This window comes from Electrona antarctica (genome assembly GCF_951216825.1).
Source record: "Electrona antarctica genome assembly, chromosome: 9".
In the NCBI taxonomy this organism is placed as follows: domain Eukaryota; kingdom Metazoa; phylum Chordata; class Actinopteri; order Myctophiformes; family Myctophidae; genus Electrona; species Electrona antarctica.
Window position 1 is genome coordinate 28,164,796 of NC_136790.1, and position 27,401 is coordinate 28,192,196.

General features: G+C 44.6%; 1 protein-coding gene across 17 annotated transcripts in view; it reads left to right on the top strand.

Moving 5' to 3' along the window:
* Window positions 1-27,401, top strand: part of itpr1b (inositol 1,4,5-trisphosphate receptor, type 1b) — a 118,568-nt gene that overhangs the window by 52,680 nt on the left and 38,487 nt on the right. For all 17 annotated transcript variants that reach the window (XM_079510905.1, XM_079510919.1, XM_079510916.1 and 14 more), the window contains 5 exons: window positions 6,304-6,433; window positions 9,016-9,200; window positions 20,703-20,886; window positions 22,109-22,374; window positions 24,791-24,991. In XM_079510905.1, the coding sequence (XP_079367031.1) occupies window positions 6,304-6,433; window positions 9,016-9,200; window positions 20,703-20,886; window positions 22,109-22,374; window positions 24,791-24,991 (966 nt within the window). The remainder of the gene's footprint in view (window positions 1-6,303; window positions 6,434-9,015; window positions 9,201-20,702; window positions 20,887-22,108; window positions 22,375-24,790; window positions 24,992-27,401) is intronic.

Consider the following 27,401-nt stretch of genomic DNA (forward strand, 5'->3'; position numbering starts at 1 on the left):
TCCCGTAGCTTGTTCCGGCTTCATTAGGTTCTTGTTTTTCTTTTTGCCACGCTTTCCCCCTTCCCTCCACAGTGTTTTCTGTTCGTGCCAGGCTACAACTCACCCAGGCGCTGCCACACCCATCTGGGGCTCTGCCAGTTTGCCTCAGTCTGTCTCTGTTTGTCCTCATGTATCCCCCTCGTTTGCTCCTGTGGGTGACGTGAGGCAATGCAGGGGCTGATGTTATTCTTCCCAGCCAACAGGGGGTGCTGGAGACGTTCCACGGGCCCGTGCAGTGGCGTCCCACTTTCTCTACCTCTGTGCTGCACGATTCTTGGACTCCAGCCAGTTCTCAAGCGGTGCTTACATAAGAAGCAGCCCTCTTTTTTTTCCTTTCTTTTTTCCACCCTGGAATGTCAGACTCTCCACTGATGTGTGACCTTCAGTGGTAATTGCTAATAAAAGTGCAGTGGGGCTGTTTACCGGGAGACGCTGGATAGTGCCACGCCTTGCCCCGGGCAGTGTTGGCAAGAGAGCGAGCCAGGAAAAGGTGGGGTGAATTGGAGTTGTTGTGTGTATGGCGGCGGGGGTTCACTTGCCCCCTACAAGCACCTGTTAACCGTTTGAGGCCCTGCCCTAAACCGCATGCTCTTGTCTTTCTTATTTCTGCCTGCCTGCCTGGCACTGTGCCATCCTGGCACTGTGTGTGTGTGTGACTGTGTGTGTGTGTGTGTGTGTGTGTGTGTGTGTGTGTGTGTGTGTGTGTGTGTGTGTGTGTGTGTGTGTGTGTGTGTGTGTGTGTGTGTGTGTGTGTGTGTGTGTGTGTGTGTGTGTGTGTGTGTGTGTGTGTGTGTGTGTGTGTGTGTGTGTGTGTGTGTGCGTGTGTGTGCGTGCGGATGAACAGGGGATCCCTGGGTGCTGGTGACCCTAGGGGAGCCAGGTTATGTAATCCAAAGCAGGAGGAAGGAGTGACTGCTGCTGACACCCCTCACGCAGCCTGCATGTGGGGTGTCAAGTTACACTGAACTCCTGGACTTGAGTCTGACTCGAGTCACATTTCTATTTACTTGAGACTTTACTTGATGTATGAAGGGAATTTAGAGAAACTTGAACTTTGATTACTTGACATGGCTTCTAACTTCATGACTGGGAAATATGTTGTAAAAATGGTGCTGTCACATGCATACCAAAGCAGATACTTGAGATATTAAATTGGTACTGATCTTGACTCATTACTTGACTTGTTTTTGTACATTTAGACTTGAGACTGGACAAAATGTATAATAGACTTGACTTGGTAAATGGTGCATTTATATAGCGCCTTTATCCACGGCACTTTACATAGATTGTGCATTACATTCACCCATTCACGCACACATTATTACACCGATGGCGGCGGAAACCTAGATTGTGCATTACATTCACCCATTCACGCACACATTATTACACCGATGGCGGCGGAAACCATGCAAGGCACCAACCTGTTCATCGGGAGCAATTAGGGGTTCAGAATCTTGCTCAAGGACACTTCGACACTAACTCTGGGGGAACCCGGGTTCGAACTGGGAACTTTGCGTTTCCCATCCGGCCACTCTACCTACCCCTGAGCCACCACCGCCACCGTGGTAGCTTTTGGACTTTACTTCAGGCTTATGCCTCATGTCAGACTTGAGAGACTGACATGGAGATCACATCTCTGAGGCCCTGGCCTGAGACCTGTTGCGAGTGTTGCGAAGAGAAGTGGGAATTCAGAAGAAGAAAATGCTTTTTGCTTTGTGCTGGTTATCAATGCTGTGAGACGGCCTCATGTTTGGCAACATTGGGCAGATTTCCATGTTGACTTCTAACAACCTCCTGTTTTCCATATGATCTTGTACATCGCATCAGTCCAGTGTGTTCGAAATGGCAAGTGGGAACCCTGTTGGCGTTTATGGGGTCCAGCTGGATTCTGAGCTGATGCAACATTTTATAGATAAGAGAAGCATGCGGTTGCATTGGGTGGTTTCCATTGATTAAAGGACCACTTCACCACTTTTCAACCTATCTTCATATAATAGGTCCTCACTAATAATCATGATAAAATGGCACAATGTTTCTCTACTCAGTCTGTGTCTCAGGAGGGCTGTGGGCAGTTCAGAAACCCGTCCACCAGTGACATCATCAATGGGGAAGCAAAGCTAATATAAACTACAGGCTTTCTAGTCCTGAAAAGTTGCAGTGCGAAAATGGAAGTCATCGTTCTCACGATAATAATAATCTAAACATTTTTGTAAAAAAATATTGATTAAAAAAAAAATCTGCCTAACGATGATGTCACTGGTGGACGGGTTTCTGAACTGCCCACAGCCCTCCTATGAGACACAGACTGAGTAGAAAAAAATGGTGCCATTTTATCAGTAGTGAGAACCTATTCTATGAAGATGGGTTGAAAAGTGGTGAAGTGGTCCTTTAAGGTTGTAAATTAGGTCAGAATAGGAAGATGATGATTATCATGCTTTACCACTGAAGTCAGACTTCAAAGCTCCTTGGTTACCTTGAACATTCAAATTGAATTACAAGAAGACTCCAGTCTTGTTTGTGTGCATTATGTCTTTTCCTGTGTTGACTTAAACAGAGACCTGATAAAAGGGACATTCCTGTCCAGTCACAGAGTTACTCAACCTGAGCTATCATGGCTGGGTTATACTAGAGTTAGACAATTCCCATGTGGGTTTGGTTTGTGCTATTTACATCCCAGTAATAAGTTGTACAGTAATTGCTGGAAATGTCTCTCCATCCATTGTAGGGCATCAAACACTAATATCAGCGTAAAACGCAATGCACCTTTGTGTCTTAATATTATTTTAATCTATTGGCTGTCTTCTATGATAATGCGTCTTGCATGACATTGTTTGCATGAGCTTTTAAATGAGCTTGAGTCTTATTTTCAATGCATGTTTTTTCTGATTTGAAATGTGCATGTTAGAATTTGTTTGGTTTTAAGTCCCCATGGTATGGGTAGAATACTGCACAGTACTAATGGACTATCTGTCCACTTTTGCACCCTCAGAACTAAACTAAAACTGAGGATTTAACTGACATTTTTTGCATCGGTGTTGGTCAACACCCATTGCTGTTCCCTTTAGCTTAAACATTGTATGTATACTATAGGGCATTGTTTGTCTTTCTGCCAGCTGCTTGAAAAGCGACAATATGCGAAAGTTACTAGACCACATTTGGCCACCAGTCTTCTGTGACTTCAATAATCCTCCGTGGTCCTGGGGGCTTGGTTGTGAGCTTGTAGGCTGGCTATTTTCGGCAAAGTTATTTAGTGTAGTGAGGATAAGGAGGGGGCCTTGTGGGGGGTTGGGGGTTGGGGGCGCGTGCACGTCTGGTCAACTTTATATAGGGTTTAAGTGGTTAATAATGCTCAACATTTACAATGTGTTTAATACTGCACAGTATAATCTGAATGCACATGAATTCTAGGGCACAGTATCTTTCATTATATGGAACCAATAAACACTAAGCATGACAGTGTAATCAAGACATCAGATGTCAGATAATAACACATTTGTTGTCCTCTTTGTCATTGCCCTTGGCTTTTTGGATCATGCGCTTTTATTACTGTCAGGCACATGACTGGTAACCGGGTGAACTGTAGCCGGGCCAGAGGCCAGAGCCATCAAATGGCTATGTGCTTAAAGGGCAGTCTTGAACAGGCCAGGTTCCCAAACGTTTTCAGCAGAGACCCAAAAGATAATTGTGTGTGGTCTCCTCGGGAACCAAAGAAATTACATTATGAATTAACCAGTTAAGCCCTATTTGTGACCTTGTTTATCTGCTAGTTTCACTATATTTCTTTAAAAAGAATTCAATGAATGGATTTATTTTTAGAACATGTTTTAAAAAGTCGAAAGAATATTTGACTTAGTTTTTAAAATCTTTTAAATAATAAAAGATACTACTCACAACAACCCATACAATACTCACAACCCATACAAATCGTTCCACAACCCAAAAATGGGTCCCGACCCTGTGTTTGGTCTAGAAGAATATATGTTGTACCACTAACCTGCCATCTAAAAACCTTAACTAACAGTAACTTTTTATTCCCACTCAGCTGGCACCTCCACCTGAGCCTGAGGTCCCCACTGAGGTGTGTTCAACACCAATATGGTCCGTTGCTGATCACAGATCATGCCTCCTCCTATAGTTTCATTCCCATTACCCTCATGCCCCATCTTGCATCTTATCTAGAACTTACCTCTATTTTGGGCCTTGTTGACACACACACTCTCACACACACGCACGCGCGCGCACAGTTGTACAAACACACGCATGCACACACACACACGCGCACAGACACACACACACACACACACACACACGCGCACAGACACACACACACACACACACACACACACACAGATCAGCCCCAACTTGGAAATGGACTACATATTGACGTCTGTTTTTGTCCTCCCCTTCTTCCATTCATCCTCATTCCTCCATTCCTCCATTCCTCCATTCACCCTCCTATCCACCCCATGGTTTTTGAACGAAGCCCAGTTTCCTGACCATCTGTCAGCATGGGTTTTTGGAGCCTTGGAGAGGTGTTTTTCCATGGCAGATTGGAACATCGGGGCTTATAGTGTGTCAGTAGCGCACTAGCTCCATTATGTAACCTGGATAGGGCTCCATTTTCTTTCCTTTTTTTTCTCTCTTTCTCTAACTCACTCTCTCATGGCTTGTATTTCTCCCGGCTGGCAGGCTATCATTCTCTTATGTAATTAGTGGTTTTTTTTCATCACTTCTTTTGCAAGTAATGTCACTACTTTATAGTTTATACAATATATACACACTTGTGTGTGTATATCTCTATCTTTGTTGTTATATACTACAGTGTATGTATATATATATATATAGGATGTATATATATACTGTATATATATATATAGGGATGTCCCGATACACTTCTTTCATTTCCGTTCTGATCCCGATACAATTTCTGTGTTAGCCGATACAGAATACCGATACCAGAGAATAATATTTATAATAATAAAAATAGAAAAAATATCTTATTTTGAAGACCACGACCGGGAATAGTGTTTATAGCTATCTTGCTATATATCTTGTGTTGCGTTTGTAGCAGACTCCTCACTCAAATGTCCACTTGCAGTTTGGGCAACTCCAAAGCAAACTCCACATGCCCCAGCATTTTATTCACCTGCCATAGTGTCAACCCCCTTACCCCTGTGTCGGATCGGTGGTTAGACTGGCATATTCGCCGATAACGATATGATCCGATTATGACCAAATAAGGGCCGATCCGATACTTTTCCGATACCGATACAGTATCGGGACATCTCTAATATATATATATATATATACTGTGCACAAACAGTAGATTATATAACCGCAGCCACACTCTTGCCCTGACACATGTATCTCCTCCATTACCTGCATGATGTAACCTGTCCCAATTCCCTGCTTGCATGAAAGAGACACTAATGTGCACTGTATTAACACCCTCCCGTTTTTATTTGATTCTTCTTCTTCCTTTTTTTTTTTTTTGCTTTCTGCTAACTTACCACACCTTTAAGGAGCTTGATCCTAACCAACCCCAGAAGCAACTGGAGGACCAAAGGAGGGTAGGTACTGTACCGAGCAATCTGCCTTTGGATTGGTCTGCTCTGGCCTCCTCCAAACACAAATGCACACAATCCCTGGAGCCCTTGCACGGCTCGCACACTTCCCCGGCATGGCCGCTCGCTCGACCACTTTTGCTTACTAACAGTCCACCGATAAGAGTGTATTGTCACGTGACATACAGCTGACAGGAAAACTGATGCCCGTCAAGTCTCAGTCGGCATTGAACCGTTCAGATGAGTGACCAAGCCACCATGGGTCCAGTGGGTCCAGTCTGCTTGTTAAACCATGGGAAGTGTGGCCTTTGACCTACTCAACAGGTCTTGGGGGTCAGTGCGTCAAATAAAATGAGATGATGTGTTCCTCTTCTGCTTTGACTAGGGCAGTATTAGTTGGAACAGAGGGAGGAACAATAGATCATGCCACATATACAGTATTACCATCTCTGAGAAAAGAAGTAGAGGACATTTGTGTCTTATTTACCAATATTTTGTAAATAATATTTGTAGCCATGTGAGCCTCTTGTCACTTTCTCTTGCATAACTCTAAACAAACAGAATATCAGCAGTTTCCACAACCTTTTGTAACCTTGTACGACAGTGGTTCAATAACATTGATGTTAGCCTCTAACTATGCTCCTTTGTCATGATCAGCGTTATTGAGTATGTAGCTCCCAATGTCCGCTATCTCTGATAGGGAGAAGCCCTCCGGCAGATTCTGGTCAATCGCTACTATGGGAACTTCAAACCTGGCGGGAGAAGAGACAGTGTCACAACTTTTAGCAGTGGTCCACTCACCCCTGCAGCCAATGGAAAGGCCCCTACAGGTGTGTGTAACTATTATTTGCTTTCTTTTCTGTTGTGTGTCTGCAGCCCAAACATTGTTATGGGTCACGAGTAAATATCCCCTTTTTTTTGGTTTGTTTCCTATAAAAATAAAATAAAATAAAAGGTCGTGAAAATAGCAGGTCTACAATCTTCAGTTTGTAGATCTTCCTTCTGATTTCACTAGTTTGGGCCCCGGGGAGACACATTTTTGTCTTGGTTTCGGGTCCACTGGTCTACAGTACAATTGTTCATATCCGCGTGTCTCCTTCCACTTGGCTATCTGTCGTCCTCTCATTTGAAACATTGGCTAATTCAACGGGTGGGTCATAATAACTGCCATTTTATTAATTTCATGGAGCCGTTCACAGACTTCAATGATGTGACTCATTGTTCACTTCCCGTGGTTTTGAAGACGGAGAAAATAATATGTTCTTGTTGGCCGCCGTGGCCGTGTCCTCATTGAAGCACTTAGACCTCCCTGTCCCTGAGCATATCGCTGCTGTTGGCCTGAAACCTTGTATGTCCAAAACACTTAGGTTTTTTTATTGGAATATTTTACAAATATAAAATATTGAAAATAGCTAATCTACAAGCTCACAACACGTCGAGATGCGATGCGTGGTGAGCTTGTAGATATCTGGGGGGTTTTTTCACCTCTTTTGTACAACACTCTTGCATGATGAAAAGAGGGCATTCATTTATGACATAAACATTTGAAACGTGGGAGATAGGAGTTTTGTGGCCGACAGCAACGATATAAGCCGTCTGCTCAGCCTAACGGAGGCCGTGCTGTTGCCAGGCGACCAGAGAGCAGTGCTCCTGACTGGAATGGGTCATGAATGCACCTGTTCACCCAGCCACAGAACGCTGTGCTGTGCCACGCTAATGCTGCATGTCTGTCTAGTGGTGCTGTCTAGGGTCAATAAGCCATTAGTCAGTTGACCGAAAATAAATAATAATTTTAGCTATCAAATATATATATATATTTTTTTTGCTTTTCATTGCTAGTAAAGATGTAGATGTTCAATAGTGAAGATGTAACTTGTAATTAGCGTTTATCATTTCGTGCTTTATTGTCTCCACCAGGCCGAAGGCATGGGGAGAGAGTATGTTTTGCACTCCGTCCGTGTGTGTGTGTGTGTCCGTCCTTCCGTCCGTCCGTCCGTTACCAGCTAATCTCCGGCACCGTTAACCCGGTCGATGCCAAATTTTGCACACACACTCCCTGGATGCCAACGATGAACCTCTGCCCCACATTTTCCAGAACGGCCTGTTATAGCGCCACTGTTGCGAAGGCTCTCAAATGGATCTCCATATATGGGGATAAAAGGCTGTCACTTGGATCTCCACATATGATGAATGATGATTTATGGCCCATATGTGGAGATAATGGAAATATCCAATGCTGACATCGGATTGATGTGGGAACCCCATATAGGGATGTACACGTGTGTCATCGTCATATGCGATTGGATAGCATTGTCATTATGACACACATATAACTAAAAAGTATAAAAGGATTACAGTCAGAGACTTAAGGGCGCAGAATATCTTCTAATATCTTTGGCCTGAGTCAGTTGGATAGGATGGAATATCTGGCCAAGCAAATTATAGAGCTTTTCCTTGGAGGTTTCCACATCCCGGTTAAGTTCGTATCGAACACCACTGTCGTGGGTCCTAACTAAATAACCAGCACTGGTTCGAGCTATTTTACAGCCACCATGAGGCAGCTTTTCACATTTTTTACCTAAAACTGCACCGATCTGCGTGAAACGTTGCATGCACACTCCCTAGAGGCCAAGGACAATCCTTTGACCTGCATTTTCCGCATCTGCCTTTTATAGCGCCACCAGGAGGCCGACTTTTGTAAAACACATTTTTTGATATTACTCCTCCAGATTCTGTCCAAAAATCTCACAAATCGTTACACAGTATCTCTATGGTCATGTGCTCAAGTCGGATCTGTCCGATATTTCATATTCCATCCTAATTGGCTATAATTGGCTTTCACAGTTTGCAAGATTGCCCCGTTTTGAACAAAAGCCTCAAATCATGAACGTAGCGTGCAATTTACGTGAAATCTTTCACACATTTTCTTACTAGGCTGAGGAATATATCCCACCCTTTTCACATTAGCCTGTTATAGCGCCACCAACAGGTTGATTTTTGCAAAACAGATTTTTGGAACAAAATGCCTCAAATCATCCAATTGCCATCAAAGGCGTATGAAGAAATGGCACCCTTTTCACATTGGCCTATTATAGCGCCACCAGGAGGCCACAACCTGACTTGGCCTGGTGGAGACCTGTGCCCCGAGGGGCACTTTTTCTAGTTTACTTTTGTTTTAGGGTCTACATTAATTTAATATACAGTAATAATCAACTAAATCAGTAAAATTATCCACAGATGAATTGAAATTGTTCAGAATCTCATTCACAATATGGTCACATTTTCTGAAAGAATGTGCATGGTGCAATGAATGTGTACTGCAATGCACATAAAACATCCACTAACTAGCATAATATGGTTATTTTCCAAACCATGTGCATTTGTTCTCAACTCCTGCTCTGTGCCCGTATAGTTGTCAGCTCCGGAGTGGGAGGGCGAGGTGATCTCAACCTGGCAGATGTCCAGTGCCACCTGGATAAGGAAGGGGCTTCTGACTTAGTCATTGACCTCATCATGAGTGCCACTAGTGACCGCATCTTCCAGGAGAGTATCCTATTGGCCATTGCACTGCTGGAGGGCGGGAACACTGTCATTCAGGTACGTGTGTGTGTGTGTGTGTGTGTGTGTGTGTGTGTGTGTGTGTGTGTGTGTGTGTGTGTGTGTGTGTGTGTGTGTGTGTGTGTGTGTGTGTGTGTGTGTGTGTGTGTGTGTGTGTGTCTCTGAGTGTGAGAAGGTCAGGAAGGCATGAGTGGGATATAAACAAAAATGTAATCTTGCTTCCGAAGAGGTTGGGCCATTACTCCAAAGGGGGGATTGCGACTAAGTACATAAACGTGATTTTACCCAGGATTAGAACATTAGTAATCAATAAATGTACAGTTAACCCATTCTGGACGGGAACCTCTTTTGGTGTTTTAAGCATTATGTTATACTTTAGCTATTGTCGTGAAATCGTGAAAATGTGTACCAATCTTTGATACTTGTCCTTTTAATTTGATTGAGGAAATTAGATTATACTTTTTTTTAAAGATTTGGTAGAAGCTTGGGTTGTACCTGGCCATGGTATACGTTAACCTGACTCCGCCAGATGGGGCAGCAGAGAGTACACTGGGTTCCCGCCCCTCCTGCTCCCATCTGGGAACTCTCAGGCAGACTCAATGCTCCGGCCACCAAACGGCCTGGCCAATCAGCGGCAGCTAGAGGCGGGATCAAGGCAGGACTGTGTCAAGGACTGTCTAAAGAGGACGAGACGCGAAGACCGTACGGGCGACACCATGTTGCTCCATGGTGCTCCATGGAAGGAAAGAAACATGCGCAATGGGTTATATGCAGCCAACACTTCCGCGTTCAGCTTCCTTGGTCTCAACTGCGCATGTTTCTTTCCTTCCATGGAGCACCATGGAGCAACATGGCGTCGCCCGTACGGTCTTCGCGTCTCGTCCTCTTTAGACAGTCCTTGGACTGTGTATGCCATGATCCCGCCTCTAGCTGCCGCTGATTGGCCAGGCCGTTTGGTGGCCGGAGCATCGAGTCTGCCTGAGAGTTCCCAGATGGGAGCAGGAGGGGGGGAACCCAGTGTACTCTCTGCTGCCCCATCTGGCGGAGTCAGGTTAGGTATACGTACCTAGGTTAAAATATTGACCATTTTATCAGTTGCTCTGTGAGTGAAAGCAACATTTTTATTTCTCTCTCCATTCAGTCTCATTGCACCTGGACTTAAGTACTCCTACTTAAGTACGCCTAAGTACTTATTCTTTCCCAGTGAACGTTTTTAACTCAAATCTTTGCTTCTGGGTGGTCCCCGGAACAACATATTTTCAGATGGGGTTCTGCGGCCAATTACATATAATTTTTGGGGTCCTTGACATGAAATAGTTTGAGAACCACTGATATAGAAACAGGTTTTTCAGAAAACTGTCATGATTTAGAAAACATTTTGTAGAATCGACCTCAGGTCTAAATGGGTTAATTAGATTGAACTTGGCGATATGATTCTTAATAGGACTAGTTAAGTTGAGTTGTGTCCCACAGGTAGAAAAGCTTCCCAGAGAAAGGGAAAGTGAGGGTACGGGTGGTAGACAGAGTGCCAGAGGAACAGGAATTGTGTTTGGCTCACGGCCGGGGCTGCTGGGAGAGGAGCAAACTCTGCAGCCGTGTACGTACGTCATCGCCTCCCCACTGCCAGCCCGAGGTTGCTACAGCAACGCCAATCTTTGCTAACCTCACACAGCGAGGTGGAGAGGGGAGCAGCCTATGCTGATTGCAGGGCAATTTCATTATCCCAGCTTAGCGCGTGTGGGGTATGGATATCGTCGCTTTTGGGTGGAAACCTTGTATGTCCAAAACTGTTACTTTGCACTAAAAGGACTTATAATGGATCCAATGTACTGTCATTCTTAATACTTTTTATGAAGAAAAAAATAAAAGACACAAAAAGCAAAAGTACATCTACAGTATAAGCTCAGAAGACATCAGATTGTAGATCGGCTATTTTTGCGTGTGTGTCACTGTAGTTTGACGAAGTAGGTTATTCATTTATGGGGAAAATAAATCACACGTGTGAAGTGAGAGCGAGGCGCTCTTATAATCGTACATCATCATAACGTAACATGTCGATTTGCTCAGTCACATACAACGTAAATTCTCCTTTCATTGTCAATGGCATTTAATGTTTGTGTTAGCAGTGCACAAAAAGCTGATGTGTGTGTTTGTGTGCATGTGTGCGCGCTTGTATGCGTGTGCTGTTTTGTGTGTATGTGGGCTTGCTTGTTTGTGTTCTTGCATAAATGCGGGTTCCTTGCATAATAGTCTCCTATTTGCATAGCGCTTCTACCTGGCTTCCCACAGACAGTGTACACAAAGGCACTCACATGATGTCTGTTACATAAGAGGCTGCCTGCCTGGGTGAGTAATGCCTAGACCCTAGAGCACTGTGACTCCTGACATTCCACCTGGACTCCTTTACTGGGTCACGCTGTGGAATCAAAGCCCCCTACACACACACACACACACACACACACACACACACAGGCCCCTGGGGCACTGTTTCTCAAAGTGGGGCCTGGAGACCCCCAGGAGTCCTTGAGGGGGCAGCAGCTTAATGATTCATAGTTGGGAACCAAATGGACCCGTGCGTGTCTGTAGGAGCATGCTGTTCATATAGTCAGTATTTCATCCACACTGTGTACTGTGTGCTGATGTACCTCTGCAGGTCAGGTGAGAGTTAGTGTTGATGGAAGCCTGGCAGGTAAATCTCCACTGGGTGTGGTTGTTTTTGTTCCTTTTGGCACATCCCATTCAGTTAACGGCACCTTTGTATTTTGCGGTTGCCAAGCCCAGGCAAGGATACTAGACTTTTTGTATTTTTCGTTTTATAATGTTTCTAACAATGGAGTGTGAGAGAATATTTACATGGGGACACTACTGCTATTAGTCATAGTGATGGTGCTATACAGCAGGGGTTCTCAACCCCTGGGTCGCGACCCATCGGGGGGTTGCCAAATTATTTTGGGGGGTCCTCAAATTATTATTATTATTTTTTTTTGCAACTGAATGGCTGGAAAATGGAATTGAAGAGTTTACATAATAGTACACATAGTACATGCATACATACCTTCCCTAATGATTATATCTGGTTTCATATCTGGTATTTATTTATGGTGTATTGTCTCTATTATTAAGGTTATTGTAGCAGTCAATTTATATTGGGGGTCGGGAGGGGGCGGGCGGGGGTCCCGAGACATTGCCAAAGCATTTCCGGTGGTCCCCGGCCAAAAACGTTGAGAACCCCTGCTATACAGGACAATAAGTATTTGCCTGGGTGAGAGAATTTGTATTGTTATTGATGCCTCCGTATCTTTGGCTTCTTATTTGTGATCTTAAGGGAGATAACTGGCTGGGAGGAATCTTCATAGCCAGGGTTGTTTATTATTTGGCCATCTTAAAGCAAGGAGGATGCAGCACTTCAAAGCCGTTCGTGGTAATGTTTCAGTGAGGTGTTTTTCCTCTCCTCTGGGGACAAGTATGCTTTGTTGCGGGATCATGTATGGTCCAGGGTGAATTTAAAACATATCAGCAGACGCATCACATTTCTCCCTCTTACGTAACACTGGGCAGCATGCCTTGTTGGAGGACAGAGAGGTTCTTGTTGTCCAAATGAAAAGCAGGACAAAAACATGTCCACAGATTTTCTCCAAACACTTTGTTTGTTTGTTTTTTGAGGTAATCCAGAACCGTAGCCAAGCCAACACATTTTCCGGGAAAGGCTGCGTGAGGGTAAGGGGAGCAAGGGAAGACGAGGAGTGAGGATTATTTGGACGTGGCAGCCTGCAGGAAGAGCGTTACTCCGGATTTACACTTGGTTGTAAGCCGTGTCACTCGCCAAGAAATAGACGATCGATAAGCTCAAAATGCTCCAATTTGCGATGTGTTGTGAGCTTGTAGATTGGCTATATTCAGTGCACCACACCAGCGCGCAACCAAGTGTAAGTCAGGCTTTAGTTACGCAGCAGGAAGTGGGCCAGGTCACACCTCTGGCATGGCAGCTTTACGCCAGCCTGCACCCTGCATACTGTGTGAGAATAGACCGGCTCTCTCTAGGGATGTTCACTGGTAGCCAGTTAGGGGCTTTACCCTGGTACTGCATACAGGAGCACAGGTCAAATTGTTTCATTATTGGTCATATGTATTATTCTAAATCATAACTAGCGCATTGAGACCTGAGACCAGATTCTACTAAATGTATTCTAAATCCTGACAGTTTTCTGAAAGACCTATGTTTCTATGTCAGTGGTTCTCAAACTATTTTGTCAAGGACCCCAACATTGTATGTATTTGGCCGCCGACCCCCATCTGGAAATATGTTGTTCTAGGGACCCCCCAAAAGCAAAGATATGAGTTAAAGTTTGCTGTGAAAGAATATATATTCAAAGATTTGCACACGTTTTCATGATTAAAAAAAAATAGCATATCTACAAACTTGTGGTTAAGCTAAGGTGACACAGATGCGTTCAAGAACTAGATAAGATAACAAATGTCGTATTATTTATTTCGAATAAAACAACATTTTGTTTGGTACATCCACTCCACTGTGTGTGTGCGTGTGCACGTGCGTGTATGCACATTTTGGGGGAAATGGAATTGAGTCCTAACAGTGCTTTACAGCTGCTTGAAACATAATTGCTGTGACTGTGTTTTCACATACAATCGAAAATTGTGAAAATTGGTTTACAACGCATCGTTTTGTGTCTTTGGATGTTTCGTGTTTCATGTCTAATCTTCCTTCCCTGGTTCTTACTTTGGGCCAGCCAGCCATGCCATGCTCATCAAGTCAGAGAGATTGTCAGTGAGATTGTGCTGCCCACACAGTCTGGCTGTGTTGGAAGCTGATCCAAACACTACAGCAGCAGTAGTGGGCAGCGATGGCTGCAGGCTAGTCGGCCAGAATACTCTCCTGTAGAGCTTTATTTAGTGGCCTACTGACCTCTGCAGACAATGTTCTGATTTTGCTGTCCTCTGAAGCTGTGTTTTTATAGCATGGCAAGTAAAGTAGTACCATTCACAGCTCGCGCCGCTATATGCGTGACATCACAAAACAGCTTAGCAGGTGCCGCGGTGTAACTATAACTCGCTGATGCAGATAGCAGACATACACCCAATGAACAGCGCTGAAGCCAACGCTTCGTTTACGAACCGCATATCAAGTAACTTTGGTAGCGATTAAAATAAGCCAATCCCTATACTGTCTGATTTCACAATGTGGCGTCCAGAATAACTGATGTGTGGCATTCCGACACACCGCCATAAAGACTACGTGGTGTCCGCGTGCAGTTAGGGTTATGGTTAGGGACAGGGTTAGTATTGAGCACATCGGAATGGCAGCGCGTCGGAATAGCGGCTTCCGAATGCCGGTGTGTAACGGGTTAAAAGGTACATTTACCAAAGAAGGTACTGTGGCTAAATCTACCAGCTGTACAAGACAGCCAGGCCTAACCTTTATATGGGCACTGGGCACTTTGTCATATCTTTCAAGTTTAGCATCTTCAAAGAGAGCAGGACTTACTGTAGACTCTAGATTCATTGACAAATGCCTTTCCTCTCTCTCTCTCTCTCTCTCACACTCGCACACGCACACGCACACACCCTGATCTATCCAAGGGAGCTCTTAAAAAAGATTCCCCTCCCAGTGCACCCTTTAACCCTAACAAGCAAACAGGTGCCATGGCTCTTACTCAATATAAGCACGCTGTTGTGCTCGGCCGTCAGCCGCTTCGGGATTTTATTTATCCGCCCACCGCCTCTTGTTTCGGGGTCACTTTTCAGACACCTCCTGGAAACCTCTTTTGATGGTCTTTGCCCTGCAATACGAGGCCTTGCCCTTTGCCGTCATCAGCATAAGCATTCTCTTCATCCTCTTCCTGACAGAGAGTGGTGGTTGGAGGGGGTTTCTGATCACTGTCTAACAGGAAGGCTGCTGCCATGTTTTTCCTTTCGGTCCTGTTACTGCATTTCTTTTTTTTTAACCACACGAAAACATGCTTTAAATAGGCTTGTTCAGTTAATCAGACAAATCCATGCAAAGCTCAGATGCATCCAGGCTCTCATCCCACGGTGGCATTCACCCCGAACTAGGCCTGGGCAATTAACCAAAAATATATCAAAACCATCATTTAGAACTAAGGTTGTCCCGATTGAATAGGGTGATTGGAAATCGGGGCCAATCACGTCATTTTCAAATGATCGGGATCGGGAGCCAAAAAATGTGATCGGGACATCGAAGTATCAATATTATATCCAATCATGATATTAGACTGGAAATTGTCTGTGATTTGGGATATTGTACTATTGTGATATGGCATAAAAGTGTTCTATAAAATATAAATATCGGATCGGGAAAAATCGATATCGGCAGATGCTCAAAATCAAATGATCGGAATCTGATCGGGAGCAAGAAAACGTGATCTGGATCCCCAATTACAATTTAGGCATTTAGACGCTTGGTGTCTACCTGCTCATTTAGGTTAATCCAATAATATCGAGAAGCAGGGTTTATTTTATAATGTTTTTAAAATTTATTATATGTAATATTATTTTATCAACGAGGTAGATAGATCTTTCATAATGGACTAAGTCGATTAGTCCGATTAACCACTTAACCATGTATTATACTTCGTCGTACAATGTTGGCGTGCAAAAATAGCCAATCTACATGCTCACAATATGTAGCATTGCAGCGCATTGTGAGAGCTTGTAAATCTGTTATTTTCAGATGTTGATTGTCTCCACCAGGCCGAAGGCATGGGGAGAGAGTATGTTTTGCACTCCGTCCGTCCGTCCGCCCGTCCGTCCGTTACCAGCTAATCTCCGGCACCGTTGGCCCAATCCATGCCAAACTTTGCACACACACTCCCTGGATGCCAACAACGAACCTCTGCCCCAAATATTCCTCAACGGCCTGTTATAGCGCCACCATGAGGCCGATTTAGGCAAAATACATTTCTGTAGATAACTCGTACACATTTTATCCATACATCACACAATTTGGTATACACTATCTCCATATGAGATCATCACGGATCTGCACCATTTCCCATCTTCCATCCTGATTGGCTAAGATTGGCTTCCAAAGTTGACATGATTCGAACAAAATGCCACATCACAAACACGGTGTGCAATTTCCTTGAAATTATACACACACATTTCCAGTAGGCCGAGGACGACATGACACTCATTTTTTTCCAAATCAGCCTCACGGTGGTGCTATAACAGGACAATTCCTGTTTTTACTTATAACTGCATCGATCTGTATATAACTTATGTATGCGCACTCCCTAGAGGGGTGTGCGCATCCCTCCACATCTGCCGGTTATAGCGCCACCATGAGGCCGATTTCTGCAAAACACATTGTTTATGTTAGTCGCACAGAATTCATCCAAATCTCACGCAACACAACAACGTACACATGATCTCTGTAGTCATGTGATCAAGACGAGCCTGTTGGATTTCTCAGATTCTACACTGATTGGCTAAGATTGCCTTCCAAAGTTTTCAGGAGTAGCCCGTTTTGTACAAAATGCCGCACATGTCCTGCTCATCCAGAATTCTATCCTCAGAGATGCTATGAGTGATTTGGCTCTGCATTTCCTCAACAAAATGAAGAACATTGTTGCAAAAAACTAAAAAACACGTTTATATTACTCCTAAACATTTTGCCAAACATCACACACACTCCTATCCTCCTGGTGGAGACCTGTGCCCAGAAGGGCACTTAAAAAAAAAAAAATCATATCGTGCAGCCCCTACCCCGGAATGCCTGTCTGTCTGAACCAGATGATATACAACCTGGTTGTACAGAATGTACACATACAGCGTCTCCGTGGTTACCAGCTGGTTGGTGGCATAGTCGTGTAGCTACAGCGGACCTCCAATAATCACAGCTACAGCTCTGTCACTCAGCGAGCTGTCAGGAGACGGGTGAAAGAGAGAGAGGGAGGGAGAAGGTGGTGGGTGGTGGGGTGGCGGCGGTGCTGGTGGGGGGGTGACAGTATTAATAGATCTTACATAACTCGCCCCTGTTGATGCCAAAAGCCCTGGCGGCAGCTGAAAGCGTAGGAAAGGAAGGAAAAGAGGAATGCAGTGACCCTGTTTTCTGAAAAGGAGGCCCCCTCTGGCCTGGCATGGCTGTCCTATAGGGCAGTGCTTCTCTAAGTGGGGGTCCGGGGACCACCAGGGCTCCTCGATGGGGGTTCCAGGGAGTCCCCAGAAAAATGTGTTTAATATAGTACAAAACTCTGTTTAACCACTTTAAACCTCTATGCATGGGCTATTTGAGTGTACAGTAGGTGATCTACGATCTCACATGCATTGCGGCGCATTATGCAGTGTTTGTAGTGTATCTGAACCTGCCACACTGTATGTCAGTGGTTCTCAACCTACAAAATCATATTTGAACTATATGGGGAGCCCCCCACCCTGACAAGCACTTGGAATTGTAGGAATTGAGGCATTACATTTTGTTTGACTCCATTCCACAGATAAATATTATGAAAATAGCAGATCTACAAGTTCACAGCGGCTCTTTCTTATATTATTTGACAATCTGGCCAATGTTTCACTAGTTTTTTTTTTAGTATAGGATAGGATGCAGTAATGGTCTATTTCTTTTTTGGGGGATATTAAAAACGTCTTAAAATTCCTTAAATTGTCACTTCACTGTCATCTGGGGACCCCCCAAAATCATGTGGGGACCCCCCTGGGGATTCCGACCCACAGGTTGAGAACCACTGCTGTACATGACTGATGCTCCTGGGGTCAGCTCTCAGGGGGCTTAGTGGTTCTACAGTGGGATGTACAGGAGGCTAAGCTTCTTCAGGGGGGTGGCGGGGTTGGTGGGGTGAGTAGCATGCTTAACTCTCTGGCTGGCTGCAGGACTGAGGAGGGAATGAATCAGCAGGTTGCTGCTCAGAGCAGTTTCTTGGCGAAGCTCTCTGAAGCTAGCTCTAGTTGTTGTGGCAACAATTCCTGTACCTTGGTTGGTTATTTTGATGTTGTTGCCTTTTGTCAGACACACAGAAGCTTAGATTTTTTTTAATGTCACCTCACCTCCCTTGGAAATGTAGCAGCAGTGCTGTCTTTTGATGGGAAAGTGTTCAAAAATAAATACGGATAGGGGGATGTTTGCTGCTGTAGAAAAACGTGAAACGCAAAACTGTCCCTTTGTTCTTATTTGCCAACAACTGGGTATCCCTGGATACTGTGTCTTTACTCTGGGCTCGATACAAAGTCCAGATAATGTGGTTTTACATCACGTTGTACGTGTTCTGTGCAACTGTGTTTGTTGTGATTTGTACAGTAAGTAAAAAGTTGAGTTCCTGTTCCTGATTCCACACGCCACACAGTGGGAGGACAGCAACCAAACTGTTCTCTTGGGTCTCTCTCTCTCTCACTCGTGTTGTTTTCTGCAAATTGATGCCAGTCAGGTGCTTGCAAAAGTGCAATGTAACCGATGGGAGATGGAATTGCTTTGTTATGACCACAGTCATGAGGTCCCGTCATTTGAACGCACTAATGTCATAAAGTTGCTTTTCTGGCGCTGCTGCTGCCTTCTCTGTTGCCAACTTGCATAAGCCCGCTGTAAGATTTTAATCAGATCACTATCAATGAATGACCCGGTCTTGTCAACAGGATTATGTTAACTACTCAAAACAGGGTTCAGAAAAACAAGCAAACATGGCACGTTAAAGAAAGTGGGGGAAAACAACATGAACTCACATGACTCAATTGCCGTTTCAGTGTCAAGTGCTCCCGCCTTTGGTGCAGATAAGATTAGATCTGTAATGGCTTCTATTTCATAGTGGTTTTATTAAAAGGTTGTTATGCTATACTGTAGTGTGCATTCATAATGTTACTGTATCCATGCACCCCCCTCCCATTCTCTTATTGTAACTCAACCCGGAAAGACAGTTGCATAACGTGCTTTCAGAACCATCCCAGAATGTATATGCATGCACGCATGCGATAAGTTTGCCTCTACACCGCTTCCCTTCTAACCCCTCCTTCTTCACACCATGCACTCAATTCGTGCCACTCTGGAACCAAAAAAAGTAGAGCAGGATTTTCCTCCTCTCCTCTCCTCTCGCCTCCCCTCCCTCAGTGGGCTGATGTAACAGTGTTTTAGCTGAGGCGCTGTGTGCACGCTACATAACCACTCAGCTGATTACAGGTCTTATGTAAGTAGGGATTGTCAAGAGGAAAACAATGGGACAGGAAAGGATATATACCAGCCTGTTTGTGGCGGGCAAAAGAAAATGAGTTCACTTTGCATGCAGGCCTTTTGAAACAAGATTGCCCTTTGTGTTAACACTCCTACGGGCAGAAGTCCTTCCTCCTCCTCCTCCTCCACAGCTTCACGGGACCCTAAATCAATGGAAGATAAACACTTTACACAGTCGCAAGGCCTATAACAGCTGAAGTCCACAGTTTACTCCAGCATGGAGTATGATGGGCAAAACGTTGCTGTCTGTCTGTTGTGCACACTGTATGAGCACCTGTCTCTGCTGCGCGCGCGCGCGTGCGTGTGTGCATGCACACGCTCGTGTGAGTCCTAACATCTTTGTGTGACTGCATGGTCAGATGGCTACAGTGGGTGTGTCTGCATGCACTCCATACTGTATGCGTTTGTCAATACACAGTAAGTGTCAAATGCACCTGTGAGGGTCCATTTGGAACCCATGTACACTTTCAGGGTTAAATGAACACTCAGGAATATACAGTATATGTACTGTAATCAGCTAGAGCAATGTGGACACAGAGCAGATAGTGTAACACCCAGGTGAGAACGGTGAAGTACAGTGAAGCCTTACAGGGTATTTTCTTGGCAGTAGAGGAAGAGGCTTATGTAACTCCACTGCACGTACTGTAGGACCTCTGGCTGTCAACAGAGTGTGGAGAAATGTTCAGTAGGGTATGCTCTATGCGCATGCATAAAGTGAGTGGCAAATCGTGAGTTTGTTTACTACCCTTCTGCCGGAATTGTTTCTCGTTCCATCGTTCCAGACCCCATTCATTTTTCCAAATATATTTATATGTATTATTTTTTAAGCCTAGAATCAAGCCATCCAGGATCCTGGTAAATCATGACCATAACACATTAGATTTTTTTTTTTTAATATATATAATATACTATATTTAATAAATTCCCTTTGTTTTGCTGTTTTCAAAAATGATATATTATATTATGTGTTATGGTCATGGTTCACCAGGATCCTGAATGGCTTGATTCTAGGCTTAAATTAATTGATCTTCATCTTTGGGAATCTCTATGGGAAAAATGAACCGGGACCTGAACGATGGAACCACTGCCATGCCCTATTGAGCCTTGGTTAGTGGCTAAACTTATTGATTGATTGATTGATTGACTGATTGATTGAATAGTTTATTAAACAGAAATGTAAAAACAGCAACAGAGTACAGTCGAACACAAAAAGGGATAGCACCAAAAAAGGTCCATGCGGTCTTGTTTCCATTTTGGCCCTATGCAAGCAATTCATAGACATGACACCTGAATAACATTGAACATTGTTTTGTTTTGTTAATCCCTAGCGGTCATTCTTCATCCGTTTGACGAGTGACAACAAGTCAGAGAAGTTCTTCAAGGTGTTCTACGAGCGCATGAAGCTGGCCCAGCAGGAGATCAAAGCCACGGTGACGGTCAACACCAGTGACCTGGGCAGCAAGAAGAAGGAAGAGGAGCCACCTGACAAAGACACACCTGCACAGAAGAAAGGTCAGGGAATGGTTTCACTCACAACCCTGCTGCTAGGGCACTGCTTCACAACACTAGGTCAGGGAATGGTTCCACTCACAACTCTGCTGCTAGGGCACTGCTTCACAACACTAGGTCAGGGAATGGTTCCACTCACAACTCTGCTGCTAGGGCACTGCTTCACAACACTAGGTCAGGGAATGGTTCCACTCACAACCCTGCTGCTAGGGCACTGCTTCACAACACTAGGTCAGGGAATGGTTCCACCCACAACCCTGCTGCTAGGGCACTGCTTCACAACACTAGGTCAGGGAATGGTTCCACCCACAACCCTGCTGCTAGGGCACTGCTTCCCCACACTGGGCCAGGGAATGGTTCCACTCACAACCCTGCTGCTAGGGCACTGGTCACTGGGTCAGGGAATGGTTCCACTCACATTTTTATGGGTACCTTTTATTTATTTTTGTTTTCAAAAAACATTCCCAAAAAAGCAAAACAATGTTAATGTTAATAAAAAAAAAGAAATCTGTAATTTCATGGAGAAATCATATCCAAGAAATTCCATAAATTAGAAAACAAATGTTTAAGAAGTAGTGAAACTAGCCGATCTAGCGTTGTGAGCTTGTAGATCTGCTATTTTGGTTCCACATCTATCTACACAAACTAGTGAATCACATCTAATCTATCAATTCTAATTTCTCTTTTGGATCACAGGCTAAAAGGTTTGGGAACCACTGTGCTAGGGGACACTGGGCAAGGGAATTATTACTCTGTTTAGAATCTACTTATACTGCATACAGTAGGTCTGGGTTGTTCTTTTCTGTGTTCACATAGCAATAGTTGGGTCATTTAACCCACCCATTATCTGACAGCCCTCTTCTAGAAGTCTAATCACTGTCACCCAATAAGAGTACCATAGTCCCGATGTCACTCGGGTCATCTTAGAATTGTCTCATATAAGAATTGTGGCCAAATATAAACAAACTGTCTCTGCGATATTGTCGGGGAGGTGGCTCTGTATCGTTTACTATCGTAAAAAAATCGTAAAAAAATTAACTAATTTGGCGATAGTAACAGCCGGCATCATTTGTTATTTTTTGGAACACAGTTCTTATTTGACACAATATAAATAAAATTGTCTATGGGAATTCAGAAATGACTTCAGACTTTGGTGCTCTATAAGCCCCCATTATCCTTCAGTTTAGGCATTTGATAACCTGTGGTAGCATTTTTTCTTGTCCAGTCAAAGATGTAACGGTGGTTGCCCTGGTGACGGAAGAGGTCAAAGAGCAGCTGGTTGAGGCCACCACTGTCACCAAGAAAGCCTTCACCACCTACCGCCGAGAGGCAGAGGCAGAGGAGCACCAAGCGGCAGCCGAGGGCTCCGCCGTCGCCCCCGCTGCAGACAAGGGCCAGGAGGAAGGCGAGATGAGCGTCCTCATCACCATCATGCAACCCATCCTGCGACTCATGCAGCTGCTCTGTGAAAACCATAACAGAGAGCTACAGGTCAGCCACACAACCACTTGAATGCCCTTCAAGGCTTCATGTATACAGGTATACTTTGTTGTACGAAACTTTCAAAACGTGTCATCATAGAACACTTTAGTTCCAGTTGGAAAATAACGACCTTTTCTTTTTTTTGTCGGGCAAAATGGTCATGCGGCGAAGTGTCAATTTGCCACATGACTTGTCTACATGGATTGGCTACTTCTGCTGTGGGGATTTTGTTTTACCCCCCCCCCCCCCACACACACACACACACACACACACACACACACTCTCTCTCTCTCTCTCTCTCTCTCTCTGGCCATGGCAGACTTGAACATTTCCTGACCTGCATTGTGAATTTCCACTACCAGACTCGGGTACACAGAAATGAAACTGTGTTGAAAATAGACATCATTCTGTGGAACAACGTGATGCAACTGGTCTGGTTTCACTATGAGGACGGTGCTGTGGTAGTTTTTGGCATTGGGCAGCTACAGTACAAGAGCCCAGACAGTACACTTCCTTCTAACAGTAGCTGTTTGTATACACAGCCTCGGTCAGAGCCTCATTAAAAGGTGACTGGCTGGCTGCTGAATATGTCTGGCTCACCCGCTCTCTGCTTGGCCCGGCGTGGGTGGGACTGGGACATATTGATTTACTGCCAGACACAGCTCTGATTAAGTTCACTGTGATGTAATTAAACACATGTCACCGCCCTGTCACATCCCTGCAATAACTAATGAATACCTGATGTTTGGAGAGAACACAAACCAGGAAATCAATATAAAAGAATAGGAATGTGTCCACTTCCAGATGCAATCTGCACAACGCTGATTCAATGTTTAATTATAATTAGAAATTAATTTGATCAGAAATATTCTGGTCACTGATATTGTCGTAATGCGTCAGTGGAACGTCTTTTTTTAATTCCTTTTTTCCCATGTTTAATGTTAGAAAATGAATGAAATAAAAATGAAAAAAGTAATTAGAAGGACAATGGGGGTCACCACTGCCAGAACCAGGGGAGTGTGTTTTCAATGAGTCGATTGATTGATTGACAGTACATTTCAAGCACACCATAAAGCATTACACTTGTTTACAATAGGGTCCACCATGTTCAATTAATCATAACATTTAGAGACGTACAAATAAACACTTCTATATAGCCATAAACAGGAAATAATCATAGAGGAGGTAAAAAGGGGGAAAAAAGCATATACAGTGAGGGGAAAAAGCTTGGGTGGGGGATTCAGATTTTACGGGCCAGTTTCGAATTGCAGCCGTCCGTACGTGCCATTTGAGAGCGGTTTTTAAGGAGTCAAGGGATTTGCATGTCTTAATGACTGTTGGTAGAGCATTCCACATTTTGGTGGCATAGAAATTAATTTAGTCCCTTGTTTGTGCCCAATCTGGGTTGCACATGGTTTGTTGAGCTCCCTCTGATGTTGTGGGTGTAAGTATTTAGACGGGTACATGGGTATCTTGGTGGTGTAGCGAATCTTGTGGACGGTCGGACCAGACCCATTGCAAGATGCTGTACTCTGTCGTCAACCCTAAGCCATTCCAGTCTGTCAAAATGGACAGGTGTGAGGTGGGTTCGGGGAGTGAGGCCAAGTAGTAACCTGACCAGTTTGTTTTGGGAAGTCTGGAGCCTTGTTTTAAGGGCCTTTGGGGTGCTGTGGTACCAAGAGGTGCATGCATAGTCAAAGAAACCTTGTACTAGGGCTCCTGTTAGGGTCTTCAAGGTGTTTTTGTTGACCAGTGAGGAGATCCTGTATAGGAATCTTGTTCTTTGGTTGACTTTTTGATTACGTTGGTGGCCATTTTATCACCGGAAAGATTTGCCTCCAGGATGGAACCTAATCTTGGAGTTCAAGTTGGGGGGGGGGAGGGGGATTGTCTAGTAAAATTAATATAACATTTTGAGGTGCAATGTCTGCCGTGCACACAAAATATTTTGAGAGTAGATTTGAAGTGAACATCCATCCCCTTCAAGCCCTTTATACTTTGTATTGTAAATTAGCTGGTCTACAAGATCATAGTGTGTTGCAACTTGATGCATTGTGAGCTATGTCTGAAAAAAATGCAAAAAGAAGGTTGAAGGTCGCCTATATAATGACATGCCTAAAATAGGGACGCCGGGGTTATGGTGGTTAACCTTGTGGTGGGCCAGATTTAAATTCTTGGCTGGCTTGTACAGTAGCTTTGAGGGAGACATATTGTACAGTAGCTTTGAGGGAGACATATTCACAAACCACCTGTCCAAGGTCATTGGTGAAACTCTATGATTGCCCTGGACGGATTTTCACTTATACATTCTAGAGAAATAGAATTGCGTGTCTCCACCCGGTAGGTGGACCCCCCCTAGTAATGATTACAATACTGAGGCTTTGATGGTTTTCTTCAACCTCCTTTTGTGTCTATCCCTTTCCAGAACTTCCTGCGCAACCAGAACAATAAGAACAACTATAATCTGGTGTGTGAGACGCTGCAGTTCCTAGACTGCATCTGTGGCAGCACCACAGGAGGTCTAGGGCTCCTGGGACTCTACATCAATGAGAAGAATGTAGGACTCATCAACCAGACGGTAGAAAGTCTGACGGAATACTGCCAGGGACCCTGCCATGAGAATCAGGTGCATGACACACACACACACACGCACGCGCGCGCACACACACACACACACACACACACACACACACACACACACACACACACACACACACACACACACACACACACACACACACACACACACACACACACACACACACACACACACACACACAGGAAAAACATAAGCTTTGTTGTGCACATGCAATCCGATGCAAGATTGATAAGATGACAGATTTGATAAGATAAATTACATGTTGGTGTCAGAAGGCTTACTGTCTTTCCTTATGAGGGGTGCAGGAATGTAGTAAGTAGCATAGTCAATGCTACTGGCTGGTAATATTGGCAGAGTTCTCACGGTCACGGAATTCCTGGATGTTTTTTTAAATTCCAGGCCTGGAAAAGGTTTGAAATGTTTTGGAAAATATTTGGATATAATTAAATAGCTAGGCTATTTTGTAAAATAGGCTATTTTGTAAAATAGCCTAGCATTAGGTGAAAATGTGACAAAAATAATAGAGATTAACTTGTAGATCTGTTCTGTTTGTCACCTGACACCTTTTCTTGAGTCTGTCCTGGTGAGTTGATAGAGCAAGGAAAGCTAAGATACACGACTGGCATATCCTGCACAACACTACAGTGGAAATAGAGCCTCCAAACAGACTCAAGTCCCGCCACCCTTACAACAAGGCGACATAAGAGATGCTGCGTTCCATCCCGGAGGACTTATCCACCAGTGCATGGCTGGCGGCATCTTGGAAGCAGGAGTGGGAGTCTGCTGGGCCCTCCCGTATGCATCGCTACATCTGTGACCCGGGTGACGGGTCACAGATGTAGCGATGCATACGGGCCTGAGTCAAACTAGAACTGGACTCAGAGCTGGGTGTGGCTGCGCACCTGTTGTGCATGGACTTGATCAAGGCACAACAGGATAAATCAGTCATCTCCACAAACACTCAAGAGAGTCCGGACAGTGGAGAGCCATCTGCTCTCCTGTGTAAAGTAATATTATTGTGAATTATTCCCTGAACTGAGAGGAATAAACCAGTCTACTTAAGAAAGCTGCCCTGTGTTGTGTCCTGCCTTGCCCTGGGTAGTGACTAGCTGCCCTGTGTTGTGTCCTGCCTTGCCCTGGGTAGTGACTAACTGCCCTGTGTTGTGTCCTGCCTTGCCCTGGGTAGTGACTAGCTGCCCTGTGTAGTGTCCTGCCTTGCCCTGGGTAGTGACTAGCTGCCCTGTGTTGTGTCCTGCCTTGCCCTGGGTAGTGACTAGCTGCCCTGTGTTGTGTCCTGCCTTGCCCTGGGTAGTGACTAGCTGCCCTGTGTTGTGTCCTGCCTTGCCCTGGGTTTTGATTGATTGATTGAAGAATGTATTAACAGTTTGCAGAATTACAGTACATTTCAAGCACAAACTCAATACAAAGGCTGTTAACTGTAAGTGGACGACCCAATTAAGCATTACACTTGTTTCCAATAGGGTCCACCATGTTCAAATCATCAAAACATTTAGAGACGTACAAATAGACACTTCTATAGACAGAACAGGAATTCATCATAAAGGAGGTAAAAAGGGAAAAGAAACATATACAGTGAGGGGGAAAAAAGGGGGTGGGGGGGATTCACGTTCAGCTCCGTTAATTTGTTTGTTTTCCTTGGAGCTGCGTTGGGTCCCCAAGTCGGCTCCGTGGCCGTACCTTGAGTTGGCTGTGTGGCCGTGACCGTCTCTTTTGTTGTCCTTGCGTTGGGTCCCCAAGTCGGCTCAGTGGCCATACCTTGAGTTGGCTGTGTGGCCGCGACCGTCTCTTGTGTTGTCCTTGCGTTCGTGTTTGAGGGATTCCGATTTTACAGGGGCCAGTTTCGAATTGCAGCCGTCCGTAGGTGCCCTTTGAGAGCGGTTTTGAAAGAGTCAAGGGATTCGCATGTCTTAATGACAGTTGGTAGGGCGTTCCACATTTTGGTGGCATAGGAGCGAAAAGAATTTAGTCCCTTGTTTGTGCCGAATCTGGGTTGTACATGGTTCGTTGCACTCCCTCTGGTGTTGTGGGTGTGGACTTCGTTAACATTAAGGAAGTATCTAGACAGGTACATGGGTATCTTGGTGGTGTATCGAATCTTGTGGACCAGACCCATTGCAAGATGCTGTACTCTGTCGTCGACCCTAAGTCATTCCAGCCTGTCGAAGTGGGCAGGGGTGAGGTGGGTTCGGGGGGATAGGTCAAGTAGGAGCCTGACCAGTTTGTTTTGGGAAGTCTGGAGCCTGGTTTTAAGGGCCTTTGAGGTGCTGTGGTACCAGGAGGTGCATGCATAGTCAAGGAAACCCTGTACAAGGGCTCCTGTTAAGGTCTTCAATGTGTTTTTGTTGACCAGTGAGGAGATCCTGTAGAGGAATCTTGTTCTATGGTTGACCTTTTTGATTACGTTGGTGGCCATTTT